This window comes from Sodiomyces alcalophilus, assembly GCF_042370955.1.
Source record: "Sodiomyces alcalophilus JCM 7366 unplaced genomic scaffold ACRALscaffold_6, whole genome shotgun sequence".
Classification (NCBI taxonomy): domain Eukaryota; kingdom Fungi; phylum Ascomycota; class Sordariomycetes; order Glomerellales; family Plectosphaerellaceae; genus Sodiomyces; species Sodiomyces alcalophilus.
The window spans coordinates 781,808-805,318 of NW_027263537.1; the positions used below are offsets into that span (position 1 = coordinate 781,808).

The 23,511-nt window shown below is 54.8% G+C and overlaps 10 protein-coding genes across 10 annotated transcripts; 4 read left to right on the top strand and 6 right to left on the bottom strand.

Annotated features, from left to right (window-relative positions):
* Positions 1-32: 32 nt before the first annotated feature.
* Positions 33-2,361, bottom strand: ACRALDRAFT_1081302 (uncharacterized protein). The gene is made up of 4 exons (XM_071019130.1): positions 2,099-2,361; positions 1,674-1,969; positions 725-1,603; positions 33-650 (listed from the first exon to the last, which is right to left on the bottom strand). The coding sequence occupies exons 1-4, from the start codon at positions 2,268-2,270 to the stop codon at positions 240-242; spliced, it is 1,758 nt and encodes a 585-aa protein (XP_070873166.1). The 5' UTR covers positions 2,271-2,361; the 3' UTR covers positions 33-239.
* A 462-nt stretch (positions 2,362-2,823) lies between these two features.
* Positions 2,824-3,642, top strand: ACRALDRAFT_209586 (uncharacterized protein; the record flags this gene model as incomplete). The annotated part of the gene is made up of 5 exons (XM_071022749.1): positions 2,824-3,006; positions 3,044-3,198; positions 3,260-3,304; positions 3,395-3,565; positions 3,597-3,642. 5 exons carry the CDS (start codon positions 2,824-2,826, stop codon positions 3,640-3,642), a joined length of 600 nt encoding a protein of 199 aa, XP_070873167.1.
* A 2,237-nt stretch (positions 3,643-5,879) lies between these two features.
* Positions 5,880-6,768, top strand: ACRALDRAFT_209588 (uncharacterized protein; the record flags this gene model as incomplete). The annotated part of the gene is made up of 7 exons (XM_071022751.1): positions 5,880-5,949; positions 6,006-6,049; positions 6,080-6,125; positions 6,155-6,335; positions 6,381-6,417; positions 6,583-6,680; positions 6,705-6,768. 7 exons carry the CDS (start codon positions 5,880-5,882, stop codon positions 6,766-6,768), a joined length of 540 nt encoding a protein of 179 aa, XP_070873168.1.
* Positions 6,769-7,288: 520 nt separating this feature from the next.
* Positions 7,289-9,708, bottom strand: ACRALDRAFT_1063075 (uncharacterized protein). The gene is made up of 3 exons (XM_071016721.1): positions 8,820-9,708; positions 7,941-8,748; positions 7,289-7,862 (listed from the first exon to the last, which is right to left on the bottom strand). The coding sequence occupies exons 1-3, from the start codon at positions 8,947-8,949 to the stop codon at positions 7,562-7,564; spliced, it is 1,239 nt and encodes a 412-aa protein (XP_070873169.1). The 5' UTR covers positions 8,950-9,708; the 3' UTR covers positions 7,289-7,561.
* Positions 9,709-10,187: 479 nt separating this feature from the next.
* ACRALDRAFT_1063077 (uncharacterized protein) lies at positions 10,188-12,270 on the bottom strand. Its single transcript, XM_071016722.1, has 5 exons — positions 11,755-12,270; positions 11,515-11,668; positions 11,092-11,415; positions 10,712-11,009; positions 10,188-10,656 (listed from the first exon to the last, which is right to left on the bottom strand). Exons 1-4 carry the CDS (start codon positions 12,141-12,143, stop codon positions 10,740-10,742), a joined length of 1,137 nt encoding a protein of 378 aa, XP_070873170.1. The 5' UTR covers positions 12,144-12,270; the 3' UTR covers positions 10,188-10,656; positions 10,712-10,739.
* A 145-nt stretch (positions 12,271-12,415) lies between these two features.
* Positions 12,416-14,930, bottom strand: ACRALDRAFT_1076003 (uncharacterized protein). The gene is made up of 4 exons (XM_071018458.1): positions 14,494-14,930; positions 14,238-14,408; positions 14,033-14,148; positions 12,416-13,966 (listed from the first exon to the last, which is right to left on the bottom strand). Exons 1-4 carry the CDS (start codon positions 14,615-14,617, stop codon positions 13,067-13,069), a joined length of 1,311 nt encoding a protein of 436 aa, XP_070873171.1. The 5' UTR covers positions 14,618-14,930; the 3' UTR covers positions 12,416-13,066.
* A 2,148-nt stretch (positions 14,931-17,078) lies between these two features.
* Positions 17,079-18,575, top strand: ACRALDRAFT_2043209 (uncharacterized protein; the record flags this gene model as incomplete). Its single annotated transcript, XM_071021332.1, has 1 exon — positions 17,079-18,575. The coding sequence occupies one exon, from the start codon at positions 17,079-17,081 to the stop codon at positions 18,573-18,575; it is 1,497 nt and encodes a 498-aa protein (XP_070873172.1).
* Positions 18,576-18,621: 46 nt separating this feature from the next.
* Positions 18,622-19,365, bottom strand: ACRALDRAFT_2043210 (uncharacterized protein; the record flags this gene model as incomplete). Its single annotated transcript, XM_071021333.1, has 1 exon — positions 18,622-19,365. The coding sequence occupies one exon, from the start codon at positions 19,363-19,365 to the stop codon at positions 18,622-18,624; it is 744 nt and encodes a 247-aa protein (XP_070873173.1).
* A 298-nt stretch (positions 19,366-19,663) lies between these two features.
* Positions 19,664-21,877, bottom strand: ACRALDRAFT_1049644 (uncharacterized protein). Its single transcript, XM_071015606.1, has 4 exons — positions 21,382-21,877; positions 21,197-21,274; positions 20,276-21,121; positions 19,664-20,208 (listed from the first exon to the last, which is right to left on the bottom strand). The coding sequence occupies exons 1-4, from the start codon at positions 21,568-21,570 to the stop codon at positions 19,807-19,809; spliced, it is 1,515 nt and encodes a 504-aa protein (XP_070873174.1). The 5' UTR covers positions 21,571-21,877; the 3' UTR covers positions 19,664-19,806.
* An 801-nt stretch (positions 21,878-22,678) lies between these two features.
* ACRALDRAFT_1056419 (uncharacterized protein) lies at positions 22,679-23,137 on the top strand (the record flags this gene model as incomplete). Its single annotated transcript, XM_071015878.1, has 2 exons — positions 22,679-22,940; positions 23,040-23,137. 2 exons carry the CDS (start codon positions 22,679-22,681, stop codon positions 23,135-23,137), a joined length of 360 nt encoding a protein of 119 aa, XP_070873175.1.
* Positions 23,138-23,511: the final 374 nt, after the last annotated feature.

Sequence of the window (23,511 nt, forward strand, 5' to 3'; positions counted from 1 at the left end):
GAACATAGCGCAGAAGTAATGTCGATCACGAGACGAGGTGGAAGTGGCAGGAAATAAAGTGGTATCTACGGAAGCTCTACTGACGCAGAAAATGATATGAGGCATATAGACAGAATCACCCAACAAATCCAACGGGTCCCAACATGCGATAATCTGCTCACGGCCCATGTGAGCTGGCCTTGCCAAACTGACTCTCCAGGCATTCAGAAGCAGAAAGTACAGACCCAGGACGCACTCCACTAAAAAACGGAGTGAAGAGCGCGACGCCATTTGGGCAAGGCGGCAATCTTGGCCCGGTGAGCGTTGATTTCGTCCCAGTTATGCTCTCTGAGACCAGTGTCGAGGTCAATCTGATCAAGGCGAAGCCAGCCAGTGCGCTTCCATAGGTAACCGCAGACCCAGAACAAGAGAACGACGGGCAACGCGAGAACCTGCATGAAGAATTGCTCGGCTCTTTCGCCCGGAGTGTAAGGATCTTCGCCCTCCTCTTTTGGAGCCAAGTCGATAGCGACGTAAATCTGGGCAGCAAGAATAATAAAGCAGAGGAGGAGGCCAAGGTACGAGCCATAGACACCACCCGCGGCCTTGAAGGGGATGCGGTCCATGGAACGGCCTTGCCTAATCCAAGCAGTGCGGAAACGGATGTGGGCCTATACGTAACCGCAAAAGTTAGGGGACGGCTGCAAAGATTCGGGGGACAGATATTGGAACCGAAAACACGTACAAGGCAGATGGAGCCCCAGGTGAAGAGAGCAGCGAGACCAGACAAGGCCAGGAGCCAATCGAAGACAATGCTGCCCGCGGCGGCCAGCACGATGTAAGCGAGACCACCCCAGAGAAGAAGGAAGATAACCGAGGCAAGGGGGCGACCGGATTTATCGACATAGGTGAAGAATCTTGGCGCGTAGCCCTGGTGGGCGAGGGCCGAAAGGGTACGGGAACCGCCGTAGACGCACGAGACGCCAATGGAGACGACCGAGACGCAAATGACCACGTTCATGAACGAGTCGTAGCCATATAGGCCGGCATCCAAAGCGGCCAGGACGAAGGGCGATGTGCCTTCAGCGTACGGGTTCTTGGAGTTGAGCAGACGCGGGTCCCTGGAGCTGACAAGCAGGCCGACGAGACTGAGACCAACCAGATAGAAGAGGGTGATGCGCCAGAAGACCTGCTTGATGGCACCGGGGAGGGCACGGGCGGGGTTGGCCGACTCGGCGGCGGCAAGGCCAACCAGCTCGGAACCGGCGTATGAGAAGGCGGCGGTGACGAAGACGGAGCAGAAGCCACGGAAGCCGTTCTGAAAGGCGCCAGGGGTGTGCCAGAGACGGCTTCCCCAGTATTCATCGTACCGGCCACCAGCGGGACCACCTCCACTGATAAGAACGATGGCGATAATCATGAAGATGATAATGGCCGCGAGCTTGAAGCAGGAGCTCCAGAATTCCTCCTCGGCGTAGCCAAGTGTACCAAAGATGTTGACGACAATGATGACAACCCAGAAGAACGAGATCCATACGGCCGGATTGATGTCTTTGCGCCAATACTCGACGGTGAAAGAACAGACGGTCAATTCAAGCGGTAGAACAATGAGCCATTGGAAAACCTAGAAAGAAAAGGCCAGAGGGTCAGCACGGACGCACGACAACCGGAATGGGACCAAGTAGACGACGTACGTAGTTCCAGCCCATGGCGAAGCCCCAGGAAGGATCGATGAAACGGGTCGAGTACGTGTAGAAGCCACCAGAGACGGGATACATAACAGCGAGTTCGCCGAGCGCGTGGACGACATTGAAGATCATCACACCGGCGATGGAGAAGCAGATGAGGATAGAACCGGGGCCGCCGCGGGTGAGCGCCGAGCCGGAGCCAACAAAGAAACCAGCACCGATGGAGCCACCGATTGCAATCATGTGTAAATGGCGCTTCTTCATGGAACGATCGAGCTCGATATCGCCGGTGCCATAGTCACCTAGATTAGGACAAAGAAAACGACGTCAGCGGCCTGGACGTCAGTGGATACAAACGCTTTTTTCTTTCCAACGATGAGCGGGCGCGTGGGGCTTCGCGGGCCACACGTCTTCGGAAGCATTCGACTTACGCTTGGTGAAGGAGCGGAGATTCAGACCGTTGCGGGTCCAAAAGTCCTGCTCACGGAAGTCTTCGGGGATGACGCCGTCGCCAGCGTGAGGGCGATGCTCGACGACCTTCTCGTCGCCATATGGGGGAGGCGGGGCCGGGGCCACGCCGAGTTCGGCGTCCTCCTTTGACATTTTTATTCTTCGTGGCCTGTCGCAGCTAAAATTGTCGAGGTTGGGAGCTCAGGGGACAGACTGGGTGTCTGAAACTGGGATCAGCAGCCACGAGGGGAGGAAAAAGGGAAGTAAAAGGAGCCGGTGGGATAAGCGGTCTTTTATGAAGAAGGGCCGAGGGTAAGAGAGGAAGGGGGTAAGATGGCAAGCAGCGCCGAGGAGGTGTGGAGGGAAAGAACGAACCCCCGGGGGAGTGTAAGTACTGTGTATGGCATTCGTACATGTACCTGGCGCATGGACCACACTAGGATCGCAACAGGCAGGTTGAAGGCTGACATGGCACAAAGCACGTCGAGGACTCCGGCGCAATCAGGAGCGAGCAAAGCACCGGTAAGATAGACAGAGAGGCGGCCACAACGGGTCTGTGGCACACGTACCGCGCCGTACCTCTTGTGCTCTGTGTATCCCTCAAGCGAATCAATGGCGAGATAGGACTAGTGTCGATGGCAGGGATCTGAATCTCGAATACCTTCCATGCATGGAAGGATTCCACCCTCCTCCGAGTATCAATCACATGGGCTTTTGGAGCTCTCGATCCCGCCCTATATCATCAACGACGATGATAGCTGGTGGGGAGATAAGTCGAGGCCGTGAAGAGCAAGAAATCATATCGCTTCTCGTTCCTTTCGCCATCTTCTTTGCGCTCGGTTGTTCATTTCCACCTTCGAAACAGGGGGATAAGCAAGCTGGAGAACGAGTATGAAAATCCCCCGATACATGATAACGGGGAACAGACGAAAATGGACAAGGCCGTGGTTGGTGGCGGAAGGGAGCGCTCAGCTGGCTCCACCTCCAACCCCAAACGCGGAAGGAGCTATGGCACTTCAAGCCTCAAACCCTTGCGCGATTGGCTCTCTCAACAACTCGCCGAGGCTAGTACCGGGAGTCGGTGGAGCTAGTAGGTACAAAGATACGGGCCCCCACATGAATGCCGACCCACCTAACAAGAGCGAGCTTGAGAAGCCAAAGGGAACGACAAAGGACAGGGCAGTTCAGTGACGAATCAAGTACCTGCGTACAACGTACGAATACCTGCCATTGAACACGACAAACGGCAGCCCCGGATAAGATACCTGCCTGCCAAGTCTCACCACCAACCTAATCAGGAAGGTCAAAGTGTCGGTCGAAATTGGCCGTCAGAGCCGCCAAGAAGCTCGTGGCTCCCTGTTTTTCGGCAGCTGTCGCACGACTCGACACAATCAATTATTGCACAAACTGCCGGGCGAGGGGGGCGGCGAATCTACTGGCCAAATAAAGTGAATTGTGCATTCAAAAACGACTTTACAGGTCTCATACCCTCGCCATTGGGAAGCCTACAATGGAGGCTGAGTAGAATACTAGAAATACCAGCAACGTCGTGCGTCGTCATTCTCTTACATGAAAGGGAGCCACGTTATATATATTCGTCCTTGTTCGCCGATGTCTGGGAACCGTCCCATCCACAATATCATCCCGAGGGATTCGGGTTGCGATAGGCAATAGACCTTGTCTTCGCACGTCTCGGCTCTCCACAGCTAGGATTTCCTGAACATACGTTATCGCAAACCGCCACGCCACGACCGTCACGCCTTGGCCGGGACGTGGCTTCTATGGCTTTCATGACGTCGGGTGATTGAGTATGATTTTTTAGTATTATGGCCTGGTGACCTTGTTGCTTAGCTACAACTATGCTCAGTCCCGTCAAAATGTCTCAGCTAATTTAGGGGCCAGCTACCCGACCAATTCCGGCTCCATGGAGGAGTAGTTCTGCGATTCCGCCCGTCGACCAGTGACCACCTACGTACTCAGACATTCCACACCGAAACGCAACTCATCGCATGGCTCTGCCTCTGGTTCCCGGGTCCTGGGTCGTTCATATAAACCCAGCCCAGGAATGCGTATATAGACCTAAGACAGGTCTTGGACCCCACCTGCAGTAACAAGTTTCTGTACCGAGGGGACAAGCCGTGTCCGCCAGCTGCTCATCGTCAATACATGGCAAGGTTGAGTTACAACGATACAGACTGTAAACTTGCCAGCATCCATGTTCTTTCCATAACTTGGGTAGTCAGTCGCGAACCAGCGACCTGTGAATGAGCCCACTGTCCGTAGCTACCGGTATACTTTACGTTTAGGTGCGTGCCACATAGCGCGGTGGATCCATGGGGAAGCGTGGGGAGGATTGAAGAGGGTGGGTGCCTGGCCTCCATAGCCACGCGAACAGCAAGACTAAGGTGGGCATGTATGGGGTATTACAACGTGCGCTGATGCTTCGAGCCTCGAAATACAAAACCGTCAAAGGTCGGTCATCAGAACAAAGTAGAATCGCAGGTGAGACATGCGGTGGGCAAGGTGGAGGAAACTTTACATTATACACGTGTATATATGAATAGTACATCTGCGATCTGTCTACGAGACCACACGCGGCAAGCAATGCAAGATGCAACACAAAGGCTTTTTACGAAGTAGTCGCAACAAGAGTCACGGGCCGATGGGAGTTTGTTTCGTCCCTTCGTCCTCCGGGCTCAATTGCTTGTTTTATGCGCAGGGTCTTCGTCCTACGGAGAGGCGCCAACCTCCTCATCTGATACCAGCCACGATCGCACGAGTCATAATCTTTCCCGTCTTTAATTCATTGTGATAATCTCGCTAGCAGCATAAACTCATAGTCGCTGGATTTCTTTTCCATCGACGACGATGGCTTCCAACGGGACCAACATTGCCCTTTGGGTTCGCCCACCTACATTGTCTAGCCACTGTATAGTGTATACCCTCGTAGTGTATGTATGTACTTCGTACGTTGTATGCGCACCGTTCGGTGGCGTGGATCGTCGTCTCATCCGCGCACTGTGCCATCTAGTGCGGATACCGGGGGAACTTCCTGTTATGGTTCATCTACGTAATATCGCCTACAGATCTGCATGAGAGGGGTAGCTTTGATAACCTGATAAGAAGTACCGCCGAGTTGGACCCGCAGCAGTGACGGTTGGTTCAAGTAAAGTAGCCCGAGAGTCCGGATCAGATACTGATTGCGTGATAAAAAGGACCTGATGTTTGAGCCCGGATCGATCGACAACTGGCCACGATTGAGCCATGTGATCACAGCACTCTATGTATGTACACGTGTACCTGCTTCGTCGAGGATACAAAGATCCCGTCGGCACGCAGAGCGAATAAGCACTAGGTGATTGGTGGTACATGGAGCTCTCCGTTATCGTTGTAACTCCCCTGGAGATGGGTGGTTTTCCAGAACAATTCCGTTGGGGTTGAACAAGGCCCTGGCGTTCGAGGCGTATGAAGTACTTCAATCCAGGTTCGCAAATGCTCGTGGCCGGTGTGGGCCGTGTGGCTGAAATACCTCGCTTCGAGCAGCCTACAACGTACATTGTACGACAAGGTGGCGGATAGAACCGGGCGTCTGGCGTGATTGGCTCTGTTCGAATCCAACCCAACCTCCAGGTGTCGTCCATCCCACTCCAACGGCCCAGAACACATCGTGTCGGGGCAGAACTTGCACGGGTATGTACAGAGTTGCGGCTGCACCGGGATAGCAGATACGTATCCATGTCCTATGTCGACTTGATGGTTTGAATGTTGGCGCCCATATTTACCCCAATAGGCGCCAAGACGGACGATGAGATTGTATGTATCGCCTTGCCTGGTCTCTTACTTACCATACCTGTAAAGGCACGTTGATGACAATTCAAAGTTGTTAAGGACGGGAGGAGATGATTCACGAATGGATCATACTGCACTACCTAGTGTATATTGCTTTTCAAGTCTATTCGTAGATCACTCGGCCTTCCATTTTACACTTTACATTACAGGTACAATGGTGTGCGTATAGGTACTCACACACCCACCAGCCCCCTTCACCCTCCCATGTACCCTGTCCCCCGTCCCCGCGTCCCCCTTCCTATATTACCAGACCCCGGCCCTACGGGTGATTCACCTTCCTCTTCGGGCAATGAGCCACGCAACCATCCCGCACAACGAAGCGAACCCTTTGCCTATCAGTGCCGGCCGGGGGTTCGCATCCTACTTACCGTCTTCCACCTTCCCAACATACGTTGTATGTCATTGCCAACCAAGATCGACGGCGCAAATCCGAACACCGAGATTCGTCTCCGTCCCCGACAGACAAACATCCCAAACGGAAAAAGAAAAGAAAAAAAAAGGAGAAAAAAAGGAGAAAAAAAGCTGTATAGAGTCCTATATTTCCCGTTTATACTTTTACCAATCCCTTCTTTTCCTCTCTCCGTATTCCTTTCTTCGTCTCCTGCTGTGGCATGAGCACACATCGATGATCGAACAGCTTGGGGGGCTCACAGCACGCTTCTCACTCGCGACATTTGAGAGCGATCCTAAAAGATCTGGTCTCTGGCAACAGCAGTGTTGGTGACTTCAGGATTCTAGGGATTGGGTTTATACTGCGGCCTCGCTGAGAATGGATCCTCATTTGGCGCTTGACATCGAATGATGAATCTCCCCCTCGCGACCCGAGTCTACATACAAACGCCTTCGCCTTTACGCCGGGTTAATATCTTTGGCTAAAATGAAACCAAGAAAGAGGATGGCATGGTTATACATCACCAAATAACGAACAATTGTCCATCAACCTGATACCACGTCCACAGTTGCTCACTCGGCGTAGTGCTGCTATGTTGAGATTCCACCTGGCATGGCCCAGTCTACGCACCTTGTCTGAGAGAATCGCTCAGAATAGTAGCAGACAGTGGAGTTGGGGGACCTGTTCCTTTACAGTCATGAATCGCCTGATCCAACTTGACCTTTGGGTCAGTAGATCACGTTGTGTGGAATATCGCTTCACTTTTGTCGATATCTTCGCTGACGCTTGACGGCTTTGCAGACGGTCAGTCAGGGGAAAGGAGCCTCCTCGAAGAGTGGCTCAAGTTTGCTCGGAAGACGTTCCCTCCTTGTAATGGCAATGAATAATCGATTGAATACAATAAGCCCTGGCTCTACGAATATCATGTCATGCAACACCAAACATAGTATTTTCATCATTGGCAGTCTAATGGTTGATTTACTTGAAACTCGTGTGCCTTTTTGTAATACGTACAACCAACTATGTATTAATCTGTCCCACGGACATTCTACCATTACATACAACTCGCACTATTGACAGCCTAGGGTAGCTCCAGCACGTACAGGAAGCAACTGATCGACAATGGCTGGTCCAAGTAAGAATTTCCAGACAGCCATTCTCCTCCCGTCCTTCACCCTCTCGCACACCAGTACAATGGCGCGGCTTACAGGTTCATGAAAGCGACCACGCCCGCACCAAATAGCGTGGCGAGAGCCACAACCCCTGAAATCATCGGGCCTGCTCCGGAGTTACCTTCACCGCCACCATCGCCACCCTCACCACCGCCACCACCGCCACCACCTCCAGGGCCGCCTGTTGCAATGGGGGCAGTTGACGTCGGTGTTTCGACGCCCGACGTGAAGGGGACAGCACCGTCGGCCGCCGTGGAGGCACCCGTGAAAGCCGGGGCTTGGGTGGAAGCCGTGGTGTCAGGGGTAGCCGATGGGTTTTCGGGATTGAGGACACTTTCAAGTAAAGTCAGCATCCAGGGACCGGATACGAGGACAACGGAGTAACAAAAGTAGGAATCCAAAAAAACTCACCCGTTCACGACATGGACAACACCATTTTTGATCAGGACATCACTCTGAACAACCTCGGCGCCGTTGATGAACATGGACCCGTTGTTGTCGGTCCGAACCGTAAAGTTTCCGCCATTCAAGGCATGCACGGTCGAATTGGTGAGGCTATCACTGTAGAGGACCTGGCCGGGTGCGACGTGGTAGGCGAGAATGTCGCCCAGCTGCTCATCCGTCAAGTTCTGCGCGACGGACGCGATGGCAGCAAAGGCCTCGTTGCTGGGCGCGAAAATGGTAATGTCGCGCATCCTGTTGATGTCGTCCGTCAGACCGGCGCGCTGGATAGCGCCCAGGACGGCGGTCAGGTTGGCGGCACTGAGCGTGTCGGTGGCGTCGCGAGGGATGGTGAGCACGTTGTCGATGATGTGCACGGTGCCGCCGGTGAAGTTGAGCGAGCGGCGGTCGGTGAGGTGGGCGGACTCTTTGAGCCCGGAGATGAAGGTCACGTTTCGCCCGTCCGAGCTGGGTCTGGATTCGACGCGCTGCCCGCCCGTGACGTTGCTGTACGTCTCGTTGTTGAGGTGGGTTGCGAGGAACTGCGGACCCGTGCCGGTGTCGGTGAGGTTCGACTCGTAGAGCGTGCCGTTCAGGACGTGATACTGGACGACGGCCGCCACGAGGCCGGGGTCCAACTGCGTTGCGTTCTCGGGACTGGACACGTTTTGCGAGGCGAGGAAGCGGGAGAAGGCATCGTTGTTGGGGGCTAGGATGGTGACGTCCTTGGCCTGATTGAGAGATGAGCGAACATTATCGGGGAGCAATCCAAGGACGTCTGGTCCACGAGAGGTAGTTTGTTAGCCATGTATCAAACTATACATGGGATATGCTGCTGTATGAACGCACCGCTGAAGGATCCCAGAGTTTGGTTCTCCGACTTTAGGAGATCCTCGAGGCTGGGCCTATCACCATTGCCCTGACTGAGAGCGCCGCTGGCAAGAGCCAGGGGTATAAGGAGCTTCATCACCTGCATCATGACGAGATGGAGTAAAGGTGGCAAGTAGTATGTCGCGCGCACAGGATGGTCCAGGAATACCAACGATGGAAGGAACAGGGGAGAGGGGAGTACTCGGGGATAACGAGACTTTTTCTTTAAAAGTGTGCGGGCCGAGGGCTTTTAACGACAGCAAAGCCTCTCGCGAGACTCGGTGCCATCATCTCAACTCGCCCTGGCAACACCACTCCAGATGCTATGCATGACGGAACGTCTGGACTTGGCGAGGCAGTGCTCCCAAGGTAGTCTGGATACAAGGCAACGACTAAGCATGGGCTTTGCGTGGGACGGCCGGAGCCGTTGGCGTCATGAAGCGCATGGTTAGGAGAAAACATGCTGCCATTGTCTGTCCGAGGTTCCGTGTCATAGAACCCTGAAGCCAATGGATTGCCAAGGCATTGGCTTAAGGTTCGCGATCGTTGGGTCGATCCGGGGAGCTTAAAGATCGGCGGCGCTCGAACGGTCGATCCAGATGGGCCCGATGAGGAGCCTGCCTGGGAACTAACATTCCCTTCAGGGCATTCGGTCTCTTGCGGTATGGTGCTATCGACGGCCAGCTCCTCCAAGGTATGGTCTGGCGACGCGTCCATTGGTTGGCGAGAAGATGGAGGCTCGACGCTAGAATCAATTATTCAAGTCGTCCGGCCATACAGCACGAAAAGAAACGCTCTGCTGCATCGTGAACACGAGCCGCGCGTCGTCAGTACTGGCCACTGAAAAGGCCCAATTGATGGACCGTTGTTCCGACTGTTCGAATTAGGAATAGAATAGTTGATTGGAAAACCCACGGGGAGATCGCAACGGCTTTGCAGGTCGTTAGCGCTGGTGCGGGTTTTCCATGTGACGAGGAAAGTCATGTCGTCATCAGAGAAAAAGTCCAACGCTGTCAGGGACTTGGGGAGAAAGCGTGCGACCCACATTTCACTGACCTCACGAAGTACTTCGTAAAAGTACTCGAAGTACTCGCTCATTCTGTAACGTCTCGTCTGCATAGGTAGGTAAGATAGCAAGCTTAATCGTACATAATATTAAGTAAACGGCTACCTTTGAAACAAAACCAGCCAAACCGCACAAGCAAGTATGTTTCTATCAGCTTGCTCCGTTTCCGTGTTACCATGATCGTGATCGTGATCGGGAGAGAATGGCTAGAGGGGACGGATAAAAGTACGTCTAGTGTACAATTAAAAAGGTTCGTGCGGAACAGCCAACAATGGGACACAGGGCCGGGTCCGTACCTGAGATATTCTTTTTATTGGTATTCTGGGTATTCCAAAATGGAAATAGAATGTCAGACCAACAACAATTCCGGTCGAGTATGACCGGGGCCCATTCGTGAAAGAGGCTGAAGCGGTGAAACTACGTGTAGCTGTCGAGCCACTTGCTGGAGATACTTCGTACGATCAGATCCTATCCACCGTCGTACTTCGTATCTTTTCACCAACTGAAATAGACGACGGCGCTGCAAGTCCTGCTCCTCTGTGGCGAGTGACAACTTATCCACGGATATCAGAATGAGGTCCGGCTCTTCGCCGTCGATATTCTCTCCCTCAAAGGGGCGCAGGGTGGGTATCATCATCGTGAAAGGCTGTCTAAAACCAACATATCTCTACATCCCAAGGGCCGAGATGGGCGTCCGTCTATGCTTCCACAGCCTCATGCTCGACATGGAAGGCTCACCTTTAACCTAACCTACCCTGTCTCCTTAGCACATGTGTTTCCGTTGGGCGTATTTGGTCAGACGTACCTGTGCAGAACTGTGTGCACTTTGTTCCTCACTTCCCCAGCTGCCCTCCAAACACGTCATCCGCCGCCGCCGCTCCCGCGACCTTCCGTCTCTTGGTTCCCGGGGGCTCGTTTGGCTTGATAGGCTCCCCTAGAACGAACCCCGCGTTGGTCTTCTTCTTATTCTTGTCCTTCTCCCTGGACTCGTTGGCCGCCCATTCCCGCCGTGCCCTTTGGAGCTCCACCAAGTCGGCCTTATCTGGATCTCTGCACCTCCTGAGCTTCCTTAGGAGTGGTCGGACAAGCTTGAGTGACTCGGGCTGTCATGTATCATATCAGCTTCTGTTCTCTTGACGTGCTCCTGGCATCAGTCGTGTCGGGTCGCATGTTGTCGCGTCTTACCGTGCCCCAGTACGTTTCCATCCTCTCTGGCGGCTCCGTCGCGAGCATATCCCTACACGCCTCGATCGTTGTTGTGACCTTCTCTTTCATCTCGCTCATCGTGGAAGAAAGCTCCGCGGTCGTCTCTGCGTGCGAACCCGCCCCGTCCCTTTGTGTCGGCGCGAACGCGTTGTTGATGATCCTCTCCGCCAACTCCCGGTCGGCTAGTGATAAGGCTGCCAGCATGATCTGACTCGGCGTGTAGTGGAAGTATGCATCGGTAAGAAGAGGGCTGACTTTCAGGATCTCGCGGGCCTGGTGGTGTGCTGCGTCGATTCTTGGTTTCTGTGCCGCGCATCAGTTAGCTTCTTCGTCATCACAGGTCATTGCCGCCGGGAGAGCAGAACTCATCCGTGAAAAGAAGTAAAGAGTACGCAAACTAACCTCAATGTCCTCATGTCGCCTCAGTTCTAATATCGCACCTTCCAACCCGCGAAACGGATGCCGCACGTCGAAAGCAAACCGAATGCCCTGGCAAAGGAGGAACTCCCCGGCCAGTATTTTCTCCTCTGTGGTATCCGAGAGTTTCTCCGCCAGCCTGTGTTCGACGCAAACCACGCCGCACTCGTTAGCTTCCTCTGCTCTTCGGATTTCCTGGACCAAGGGCGCGCGCGCATCACGTACTTGGACAGCCTCGCAAAGTATCCCTCCGCCTTACCACCAAAGAAGAGGCATGTCTTGATCAGGTCCATGGGCGGGTACGTCATGAGAGAGTTGGTGACGTAGAATCGCTTCAGAAACACGGCGGCCGTAGCGCGTATCTCGGTCGGCAGCTCGCAGTGGATGGCCGCCCTAATGAGCTCGGTGGTAAAGAAGCGAAGGAGAACCGTCTCCTCTTCGGCCGTGAGGAATTCGGGCGCCGGATCCGCCGGTTTGAGCTCGGCCAGCCGCGCCGTAATATGTGGCCTGGCCAGCGAGTTTGTCTTCTCCCGGAGGTCCCGCAACTTGGGTGGGGAGAAGGACCATAGCCGGTACTGGCTTGACAGTCGGTACCGCGCGTCTTCGGTGGCCATGGTGGGGTATTAAGGGTCGAAGTGATGCCGGATAGACGAGTGGCGAGCCGTTGCCAGGACCGATGTGGCGATAATTGCCCTGCGAAAATAGAAGGGGACACAAGGCTTTGTTCACAGGATATGAGCTCCAGGAAAGCGAGTTGATCGAGCGAAGGGAGTGTCGCGAGGGCACGGCACAGGGAACAAGGAAAGTGTGGCTGCGTGAGCTTATCTTGCAAAGATAAGCAAGCTTGAGCCACATGTCACGTGAATACAAGCCACACATACATGCATCATTGGATGTACCCCGTACTATTTCGCACGAAGCACTTTCGTAATCGTACTTAGTAAGGTATGAGATGCCAACCCAACGGCGAGATCCGGAGCTAGGCAAGCTGCCTGTGCATTCCATGCCAGACAGGCAAAAATGAGTCGTCAATCCATCATAAAGCTTATTCAAAGGTATACATATTCCATGCGCCCGAGGGTAGGTGAACAAGAAAGACAAGACGAGACGATGCTAGACACGAGAAGAGGACGGAACAGCCAAGACAACGACATAAGCCCCCCGTCTTCCAGCATTCGAAGAACGTCGAAGAAACAAGCCGGATCGCTGCACTGTGGCAACTCTTTGTCCAATGCACTGACCCAAACTACCGATTCCAGTCCTTCGATAATGGTTTTGCAGAAACCAAAGACTTGAGAGGATCCGGCCTCACTAGTACCCGTGTATCCTGAACGCCATGCTCCCGTAACAGAAATTTCCAGCCCGTGTCGAGATGAGAAACCCACACGCATCCCAGAAGCGTTTTCGAAGTTGATCGCCAGATATTGGTGCAAGTCTACACCCAGCCCACGGACTTGTCGGCAGAATAACGGCAAGGAAACAAAGACGAGCAGAAGAAAGAGAATTCAAAGAAGAGAACGAAGCAGCGAAAAGAACCTCAGTACCCGACCTGTGTGGCGGCGCGCTTGGGAGGGATGGGCGGGGGTGGCTTCTTCGACCGGCAAGGCGGCGGAGGCGGCGGGGCCTTCCGACCGCCCATGAGGTACAGGTTGCTCGAGCTCCTGGTCAGGCTCCCGACGCTGGTGGCCGGGCTCGCGCTCCTGGCGCCCCAGTTGGGACTATCGCCGACGCTTTGGACGCTGCTGTCGTCGTAGTCGTCGGCGAAGACGTCGCTGCCGTTTGTGTTGATCCTGGTGAGCGGTCGGCCGTTCGCGCGCAGGGCACTGATGCTGGGAACGTGGGACACGGCATAGGGCCGGCGGTCGACATCAGTGGTTTCCTGGAACGTCTGTGCGCGGTTGATGGAGGGCCGCGCCGGCAGGTCGGGAGCCGCGTTGAAGCGTGTCTCGGAATGATGGGGCCGGAAGGGCATGCGGGGCGGATATGGCTGCGGCTCGGGCTCGACAGGTTGCGGCTCTTGGCGTGGCGGGCTCCGTGATGCGTAGTCTTGGAAGGTTGAGCGCGCGCGGCTCATGACGCTTAGACGTCGGGCCGGGCGCTCAGGCTGGATTCGCTCGGTTGGGGGCATGTGAGATGTCGGGGGGGCCGAGGCGATATCGACTGACCAGGCATTGCGGAGGCGACGCAGTTCCTCGGCGGAACGCTCGTGGTACTCTAGCTCGGCGTCGAGGAAGCCGGTGAGGTCGCGGAGGTTGTCGGCGTCGGCGTCCTTGATGTCCTGCATGCGGCGCAAGACATCTTCACCGCTCTCTTCGAACTTGGCGCGGCTCGAGCGCATCTCATCTTCGAGGCGGTAGTCCTCGCGTTTGGCTTTTTGCAGCTTGGTGATATTGGTGTCGTAGGCCAACCGGCGCGATTCGTGCTTTTTGCGTGCGACCTGGCGGAAAGTCGTGGTAAGCATACTGGGCGGGCGAAGCGTCGCTGTAGAGGCGGGGATACACACCTGGTACTCCTTCATCATGGCGAGAGACCTCTCGACGGCTTCTACCCAATTCTGGGCAACGTTGTTGGCATAGGCCTCCTGAATCTCGGCGAGACGCTCATTCGCCTTTCCCAGGGCTATCACGATGTTCGGTAAGTATGTTTGCGCCCATTGGACACTTGCGCTTGGTAGGCCAGCCTCCAGGGAGAAGAGCGGAGAAGCGTACCGATCAAGCTATTGCCATATTGGGAATTGGGATCGAAGTCCTCGCCATGGGCAACCATCATGCGGCCGACGAAACCAATGGGGAAGGCCTTTTCCTTGTCCTCGAAAGATTCTCCGCGACGAGAGATCCATTTCACGTAGCCATTGGTCGATTTCTGCAGCCGTTCCATGCCTGGTATTGTCAGCACGTCCGCATGTTAAGAGTTAAGAACTAAGGCAGGCGAAGTTTCGGCGGAAAAGCGGAAAGAAAGTATTACCGTCGTGGCGGACGGTCATCTCGGCCTCGAGGCTCTTGAAATCATCGGAATAGCCCGTCTTCTCGCCACCAATCTTTTCGCCGGCCCATTGAAAGGCGCGATCGATCTTCTTTGTCAAATGCATGTTCGGCGTACTGGGAATAGCGAAAAAGGAGGTGGGAACGGCGGATGGAGGTCTAGAGTGGGCACGCGAGAGGTCCGGAGGAGAGGCTAGGGGGCGATACGATATGGGTGTAGAGCCGATTCCCTAGGTCAAGACCTGCAATGAACAGGGAAGGCGAACTCGAGGCGAGACCAGCATGCGACGAGTAATCCGAAGGCACCTCAGTTACGAGACAAAGAGAGTCGCGATTACGATGTTTGAAGGTGGACAAAGTGAGCGAAGGAGAAGTGGCCTGGGGCGACTGGGGTGGGCAGGGGAAGGACTAATAAAGTACAACACACGGGAACAGATAGAGCAACTCAAGCGACAGCTGGGGAACGAATGGATTAATAGTAGGTATTAGTTTCTTGGAACAGTGGCAAGATGTAAAGGGGGAATTGACCGACTCGAATTCTTGGGAGGGGTTGGTCGGATGGAAGGGAAAACGTGGCACACAGGCACAAGGCGAGGACTGGTGGGACAGGGGGGAGAAGAACCCGTTTTGCCGTATCCGGAGCTGTATCCGCGGATCGAAATCCCCGCCCCGGATAAGATGCCTGGTCGTGGGTGGGATAGTGGAACTGGGAAGATATGGGGATGGTCCGAATGGGTGGGAGGAGGAGGAATGGGGAATGAAGACGCGTTGACGGAGCGGGGGACAGGATGAGTACGTTGTAGGTACTTTCAAGGAACCTTGTCGTCTCAATACTCCGTACGTATTAAGTTGTCCCCTTGCTCTGTTCGTCACCGTCCTGATGAAGCTCCAGAGATGTGCGTAAAATCGAGTGGTAAGCACCAGTGCCTTGGTTAAGAAATTATTTTGAGCAACGAGAAAATGCAACGGGACGGACGGTGATGATTTGTCGGCCAGTTGTTTCACGCGCGCTTCGGACATGTCAAAATACTGGGTACGCCTGAATTGAAGCACACTCGGGCCGGTTTGCGAGTGGCTGTCAGGATCCGTGGGTCCACATGCATGGAAGACCCAAGGGAAAGGAGCTCAGGTACGGAGAAGGGACGCCGGCCAGAACCTGGGGACATTGGAGGTAGATCATTGGTCCAAATTGCGCTAACGGGCGATAAGGTTCGTTGTAGTTTCGTAAGGCCGCACGGACCTTCTTCTGATAAGGGCCTTTGGTATATCGTTGTACTTCTACGTTGCACGTTGTACATACATATGTCACCTCTACGAATTATTTCTTCCCCGACGACACAACAGGCGACAACTACGAAGAAAGGGCAACCATACGATATAACCTAATACGAATGAATAACGCACGACTAAATATTCGAACCAGCTATGGATACTAAGCCGGTTTTCAGGGGGAATAGGACGAACAGACCGTAAATGAAAGAGCGGTTGAGGAATCACTCGGAGCTACTTTAGTGTAGAATACGACCGTAAAGTTGCTCTTGTCAATGCAACCAAGTCACTAAACAATTATTCCGAAGTATTCTTAGCACCACCCCACCAAAATATATGTAGGCGTTAAAAGGCTAAAGCTCTATCGTAATTTTTGTGGAGCGAGCGCCACTGGAGACAACAATAGACTTCCTAAGGTACTTCGTAGTCTAACATTTCCCTTTTTTAGTGGGTCCACTCAAGATGAGGGAATTCTTCGCTCCAACCGCCGACACAGACAGCTCGTGTTACAGGTCTCGGTCTTCACATTTCTTTGGGGTTTGACAGTCAAAATATCGAGTCACAGAGTCCGAACACATCTAGACTCACACTCCTTCAGTTCCAGGTTAGACACACGGTTGCCAATCCGTTTCGGTGCCCACATTCCCCTACCGCCTTTATTTTACCTTCTCTCGAAATGGACAGCGCCGTCGATGGCGCCGTCTTTGCCGATCTGCTGGCGGTTGTTTTAACCAACTGATTCGATCTGGCCCATCACATAATTGGGCTTCTGTTGGGAGTTCTCAGCCAGCCATCTTCCGTTTTCCCCATCTCCCTACATAGGACAAGCGACTACTCTTGAGTCAAGTCGTTGATCGGCATTTATCGAACGCTGTGTCCCAAACACGGACTCCACTTACTGGAATTCTGTCCCTATGGGCCTGATGATCTGGATCTAGATCGACTATACGGATAATTCCTTGTTTCACGATGCATTGCGCCACCTGGCTAGTCACCGATCCATTTTGCCATACACGTATCGATATCGATGGGCGAGTCAAGTTCCTCAGCGCAGACGACCGTGCTGTTGGTGGCTAGAGCTGCGGCTGGTGTTGTTTGTGGCTGACCCCACTGACGCGTCATGTCCCACCCAGGACAGCCGCCCCGTCAGGCAAACTACCAACTCAACTCTGCAGAGAACATCCACTGGTAGGCGTAGGATAACATCAGACACCAAGTCAAACCACCGGGTACGCTAGAAGAGCATGATTCAGCTATCATCCGCTTATATCTCTCTTTCGTGTCGTATTTCCTTCGGACATGGGTTCCACCGCCGACTTCCCCCCGCCGTTCCTAGACCGCTGGGTCCAGTCCCTCAAGGCTCGACGCGAAGAGCAGCTGAATGACCTCCCCAATTACTACCTGCAGGATCCCGAGCGCTTAGTGACGACATGTCGCCCCCAATCCCTCACGGTGGGCAGCGGCGCGTACATTTACAAGCAGACCCTTCGGCCCGCCATGCTCACCGCGCGGCACGAGATCATCCTGGTCACCTGCTTCTGGGCGCCCTCCGAATCCCTCCAGGCCATCCGTGACACCCTATCTGACCTAGCCGCCCGTCGCCGCGCCGCCATCGAAGCCCTGCAGGGTGATGCAGCGTCGATCCCACCCTTGCGAGTCCGCATCGGCTTCTCGTCTCGCTCCTTCTTCCAGAAGATCTTCCACCCCTGGTCCAGCGACGGATATGTTTACTCCCCGTCTGCATGGCCCCGCTTAGGCCTCCCGGCCGAAGACGTCCTCGTGGCAGCCCGGATCGATCTGTCCGTCAAGTCCCTCTTCTTCCTGCCCTTCAGTGTCATGCATCCGAAATTTGTCGTGGTGGACAGGCAACGGGCTTGGATGCCCAGCTGCAACGTCAGCTGGGAGACGTGGTTTGAAGGATGCATCGAGTTCACCGGCCCGGCCGTCACCGAGTTGATGCGCTTCTACGGCAGCGTATGGGACAGACACAACGAACACGAGGATTGGCTGGATGCGACTGCTTGGGACGATGGGAAAAGCCCTCCGAATGAGAGTAATAATGAGGTTGTGCCCGACGACCCGCCACCCGTCACGCGTGGTCCTAACCCGGCCTGCCGGAAACTGACATTAGATCTTCCTCCTACGCCAACAATCCTCCTCCCTTCCTCACATCACCGCAACCCGGGGTTTCACTTTATTCCCTTCCTTCGCCGGACCTCACCGCCAGTTACCCCGCTGAACATGGCCCTCCTGACACTGTTCGCCACAGCCCGGAACCAAATCGACATTCTGACCCCCAATTTGACTTCCTGGGCCGTCGTCGACGCTCTTCTCTCCGCCCTTGCCAGAGGCGTCCACGTCCGCGTCCGGACCAGCCGCAACATGATGATTATCGAGCAACTGGCCACCGCCTTCACAACCACGGAACGTACCCTGAGATCCTTTATTAAACGCTATACGGCCCTTGTTGCCCAGTGGGAATCCCGTCGTGCTTCGGACATGGAGGCCCAGCAGACGCGGCCAGGTCGGCTCGAGGTGTACTACTACCGGCCCGACGCCGCGGCGCAAGTAGCTGGGGACAAGGAGGAGCCGGTTCTGTCGCACCTCAAAATGACCATTGTGGACAGGGAATTCCTCATCCTGGGCTCTGGTAACCTGGACCGGGCGAGCTGGTACACGAGCCAAGAATTGGGTATCCTGCTGTACGTCCCCTCGTTTGAGCACGATATATGGGCCGAAGTACTTGAAACCCGGACGGAGGTTCGGTTTCTCGGAGGCCCAGATCAGGTAAGGTGAGATATGGGCACCAGCAGAGCCTCGGGCACTACGTAAAAGCATGGTATCATCGAGAGGCCGGAATCTTCGACCCCTCTTTCAGCATCCCCTCGGCGCGGCCCGTCCAGAGAATAGCCCGAAGCAGTATGCCCATGAACCAATCATCCGAATACGCCTCGTCAAAGTGACCCAGCGCCGTGAAGAATGACCTCCCCCCGTGTTCTCCGTCGAATTCCTGACACCAGACAAGAGGATGATCGTCGCCCATCTTCCCGCCAGCGAACGACGTCGGGTCCCCCCGCATCAACACCCGCAGGCGGGAATTGTCCCGAGGGTGCGTGGTGAAGTTGTACCATTCGTCCATCCAGTTATCCCTCCCTTCCGCCCCGCCGAGGATGTAGTGCCCCCGTGCTGCCTCCTCGACGACCACCCGGCCCGGTTCTGGCGGCGGGTGCGAGTCGAAGAGGGCCCCGACGAGGGTGGCGTAGATTTCGTTGTCCAGCATGCCGGCCGCTGCGCCGTGGACGGCGACGAACCCGCCGCGCCGACGCAGGATGTGGTCCTGCAGGGCGTCGACGTGGTGTGGGGCCAGGAAGTCGCCCGTGCACTGGAGGAAGAGGACGACGTCGAAGGACGAGATGGTTTCCTTTGTGAGGCAGGTGTCCGGGTCCTCGGTGTGGGTGACGGTGAAGAGGCCGCTGCTGGCTGCGAGGGCCTTTAGGGCGGCAACGGCGGGTTCGATGGAGTCATGGCGGTACCAGGACGTTTTGGAGAACACGAGGACCGAGAGGGGTTTAGTATCTGTGGCCATGATGGTCGGCGGGCTACTTGGATGATTTTCGATGAATTCAATCGTTGATGTACGTTGTACGAAGTCCTGCTCCAGGAAGTGTTGGTGCGGGGTTACGATGAATACCTAGGTACCTTGGACTTGACGTTGCCTGGGCTTTTATTCCGAGGAAGAGTCCTGTGGAGCTCGGTGGGGGTGTGTCGGTGTGCGCGTAAGATGTTCCACCGCCGAGAGGGTCTCACCAAATCCACACCGAGTTCCAGTGTATCACTCCCGTACAAATTCGTCCCTGGCCAGACACCTCGATTTCTGATTCGCAGGTCATTTTACAGTTAACGTCGTATTAAGAGTATCATGAGGCTTATCAAACTACCGTTTTTTATTCCCATTCTAGAAAACTCCGGTCCAAGAAACTAGGCATCTCACTTGGGTAGCCAGAAAAGGACAGCCCCATACTTCGTACTACAGAGCCACTCGGCCACCACTTCTGCCCGCGCGCGCCGCATTCGGGGTATCCAGGCTTTCCTCATCATCAGCACTGCGCCTTGGTTTCCTCTTCCCATCCTCTTCGTCGCTAATCAAGCCCTCAAGCTCAAACTCCTCGGCATCCCGCAGCCGCCTCGTCTCGGAAACGGACCGGTGGTGGCCGTTGACCTCTGGTGCTGCTCCGTTGGGCAGGGCCACCTTGCCCTGGTTATTGGTGCGGTCGTACAGGCTAATGAGCATGTTGACGAAGAGGAACATGAGGAAGGCGAGCGAGTAAATAATGAGGATGTAAGAGATGTGGTCCATGGACGAATTGGCGACGAGGTCCATCTGTTCTTCAGTGGCGCCCATAAACAGGAGACCGGCCGCGTAGAGAAGCTGGAAAAAAAAGGTTAACCTTGGGGGGCACAATCAATGGTTAAGGGGAGATTGAAGGAACACCTACAAAAACTGGGATGAGTTGCCAGCTGTTGTACTGACGACCGTCATCGGCAATAGACGCCCGATCCTTCAAGACAAAAGAGACTTCGATGATGCGAGAAATACCGGTGGCGATGAGGGTCTTGCCGAACATGGAATGGGTCATGGCGCTCACGGGGAGGTCCTGCGGGTGGGCGGACATGCCCCAGCCGGTGACGGCGATGACGAAACCGGGAATGAAGTTGCGCTTGGGGTTCCCGTCTCGGTCACGGCTGAGCCAGATGCCTGCGAGGCCGGCGCACCACCAGATGACGCCCATGGTGGTGTGCTGCCAGTCGTTCTTGACCCAGGGGGTGCCCCAGCGGTGCTCGGTGAAGGTGTTGACGCAGCCCCAGGCGGCGATGACGACGCTGTCGAAGAACTCCTGCGAGCGGCCCGTGCGGCGGAGCCAGAGCTGGCCGACCAGCAGGAGGAGGGTGAGGAGGATGCCGTAGGCGATGAAGGCGGAGCCCATGATGAAGTGGGCGGCGCACTGGCCCAGGTGGTCATCCTGGCAGAAGCCGAGGGCCGTGATGACGCCAAAGACGATTTGGGTCCACGAGAGGACCGGCATGGCCTTGCCGAGGACGCCGTGCATGGGCCGGACCACGCGGCGGATGCGGCCGTGGATCCCCTTTTCCAGATGGAGCCGGAGATAGCCGCCAAACGCAACCTGGGCGACGAGGAGGATCATGAGGATGTTGGCGAATAGGGCGTGGACGTTGTTGGATACGAACTGGCGGCCTTGGTGGGCGTGGCCGAGAAACCAGGCCACGACGGCGATGACGCTTCCGAGAATCTGGGTCGGGACGTGCCAGCGGTTTTTTGTAACCTGGACCAACGGGCGGATCAGTATGTCGGTAGCATAAGAGAGGACACGGAGGGGCATGTGAAAAAGAAAACGTACTCCTAGGACCATGCCGATGGGGAAGATGACGCCGAACGCCAGCATCATGAGAATAATGTGCACCCATAGTATGGCGTCCTACCAGTTTCGTCAGAAGAATCTCTCCAAATCCCGCCTGTTCTTGCTTCAACAGTTGGGACTATTCCGGGTTGTAGAACTCGGCAGTGGTGGTTTGTTTTTCTTACTATCGGATCGTCGGATACGCTCTTCCCTTCGGGGATCTTGTTCTCGCCATCCCCATGACCCAACACCGCCGTGGGCAAAGCGGCGATGGTGACGACGGACGCAAGGGATAGTATACGGCGAGAGAGCAATGGGGTGACCATCGCCTTGGTCGTGGATGTCCCAAAGGAACGACTTGTGGAGGAGACCATGGCCGAAGAAGGGGGAGCCGAGCAGACCTGCCCAGCGATCCTTGGGACTTGACTCCCAAGTCACTTGAGCAAGGTCTTGAGATTGCTGTCGGTTGTGTTACGTATAGTCTTCTGGGCCGTTTTCCTTTTGGCGGCAAGGCGTTGAGGATGTCGGAGGGGGCCGTTGGAGGCGTTCTCGTGGGCTCGGCGTTATTCTTGGGAATTCCGTGTTGGTTTTGGATACACGTCTCTGGCCTGTTCTCTCTCCTGCCAGTGTTCTTGTCGGTGTCGATCGTGGTGGTCCCGTGAATGTCGCGAAGAAGAAGATTTGAAGGGATGGAAAGACGATACGATGGTGCTGCCCTGGTGAGATTCTCCGTCACCCAGGTCGGCTCGTTCGGACGCGTGGAGCCCCACTTCTATGCATACCTATGTGAGTAGTAATTACGACCCGATGGTGTCACTAAATGCCGAGATCCAATGATCGGGAGGCACGATGATCGTATGTGGAAATTCGTTAGTATCATTGGCTCAACGTGCATTAGTGCGATTTCTCAGTATTGCATGATGGATATGGCCATTCCATTCGGCATTCCTCTCTCTGTCCTGTCCCACGAGAGGGAGTTCACGAGATCAAAATTAGGGAACGCCTAATATGAATACAAATAAACACCAAGTCTGTAACATTCGGAACAACGCATGACTTGACGTGACATTGGCGGGCTTTGCAGTACCGCACCTGCAGTAACTCACCTGCAGTGAGGTGGCTCGGTGTACCGGTCCCACCGAGAATTCAATTGAATGACCGATGTGCAAGTAGAGGGACTTATGTAATCACGTTTACCCACTTTTGACTGGCAAGCTATGATAATCTATGGCGATTGGCGGGGCAGGAAACGCACTTTCACGAGCCTCAAACAAAATTTCCCATCCTTCAATTTGGCGGCAAGCGATTGGAAGTCAGCCATACATAACATACACAACGCCCTCTCCAAACACAACGTTTACGGAATCCGAGACAGAACCCGAGAAGCTGTCCATCTATCCGATCCAGGACACGACGAACGCACCGACGCGGACAAGAAGACGAAGGAATCACTGCACAACGCGGGACACAAGATAAGGACCAATGGCGACACCAACCAACGCGCTATCCAAGGCGAAGCTCGCGGCAAGGGCGAACAGGAGGAAGCTGGAAGTGCAGAGATCGCAGAAGCGAAGCCTGGGCAAGATCGCCAGGCAGGATGCGCGGCGCGGGGCGAGGCCAGGCCTGCTACCGACGAGCGGGCCGAACAGGCCGCTGAGTAGGAAGAAGGCGCAAAAGGTCGAAAGGGCGCTTGCGAACGCACTGAAGCGTAAAGCTGAGGCTGAAGGACGCAAGGGTGTTGAGAGTTAGTGCAGCTTTCTTTGTCTTCTTTCTCCTCTCCCGTCTCCTTTTTTTCCGTTTCTTCCCTTCGTTCGGAGATGTACTGACCGGATCTAAACATTAGGCAACGCCGCGGACAAAAATGCGACAAAGGGGACGAAGACGGACGGGAAGGAACAAAAGGAGGATGCAAAGGAAGAGATGGATGTTGATATTGCCTAGTGGCTGGGAGATGGCAGACACCTCCTCGTGCTGCTGGAGTATATGCAGAGCTACCAAAGAGGCACTGGTCAACAAGCAGTCCTCAGGAGGAGATGAAATTTCTACATATTCGCAAGCAACATAAACTCTATTGGATCTGGAATTATTACAAGTAAGTTTTTGTTCTCGTCTACTCTGACTAAACAGGCATTGACCGGAAACGCAGTTCTTGCATTCGGACAGACCAGACAATAACGTCGAACCACAAGAATACCTATGCCCATCGCAGGCCCATGTTCCATTGATGGGCTCGAGGACGCGGTTGGAAGGGAACGAGTCATACCTCTAGAGCGAGACAGTCCACTCCCTGCTGGACTTGACATACGGACGTTCAA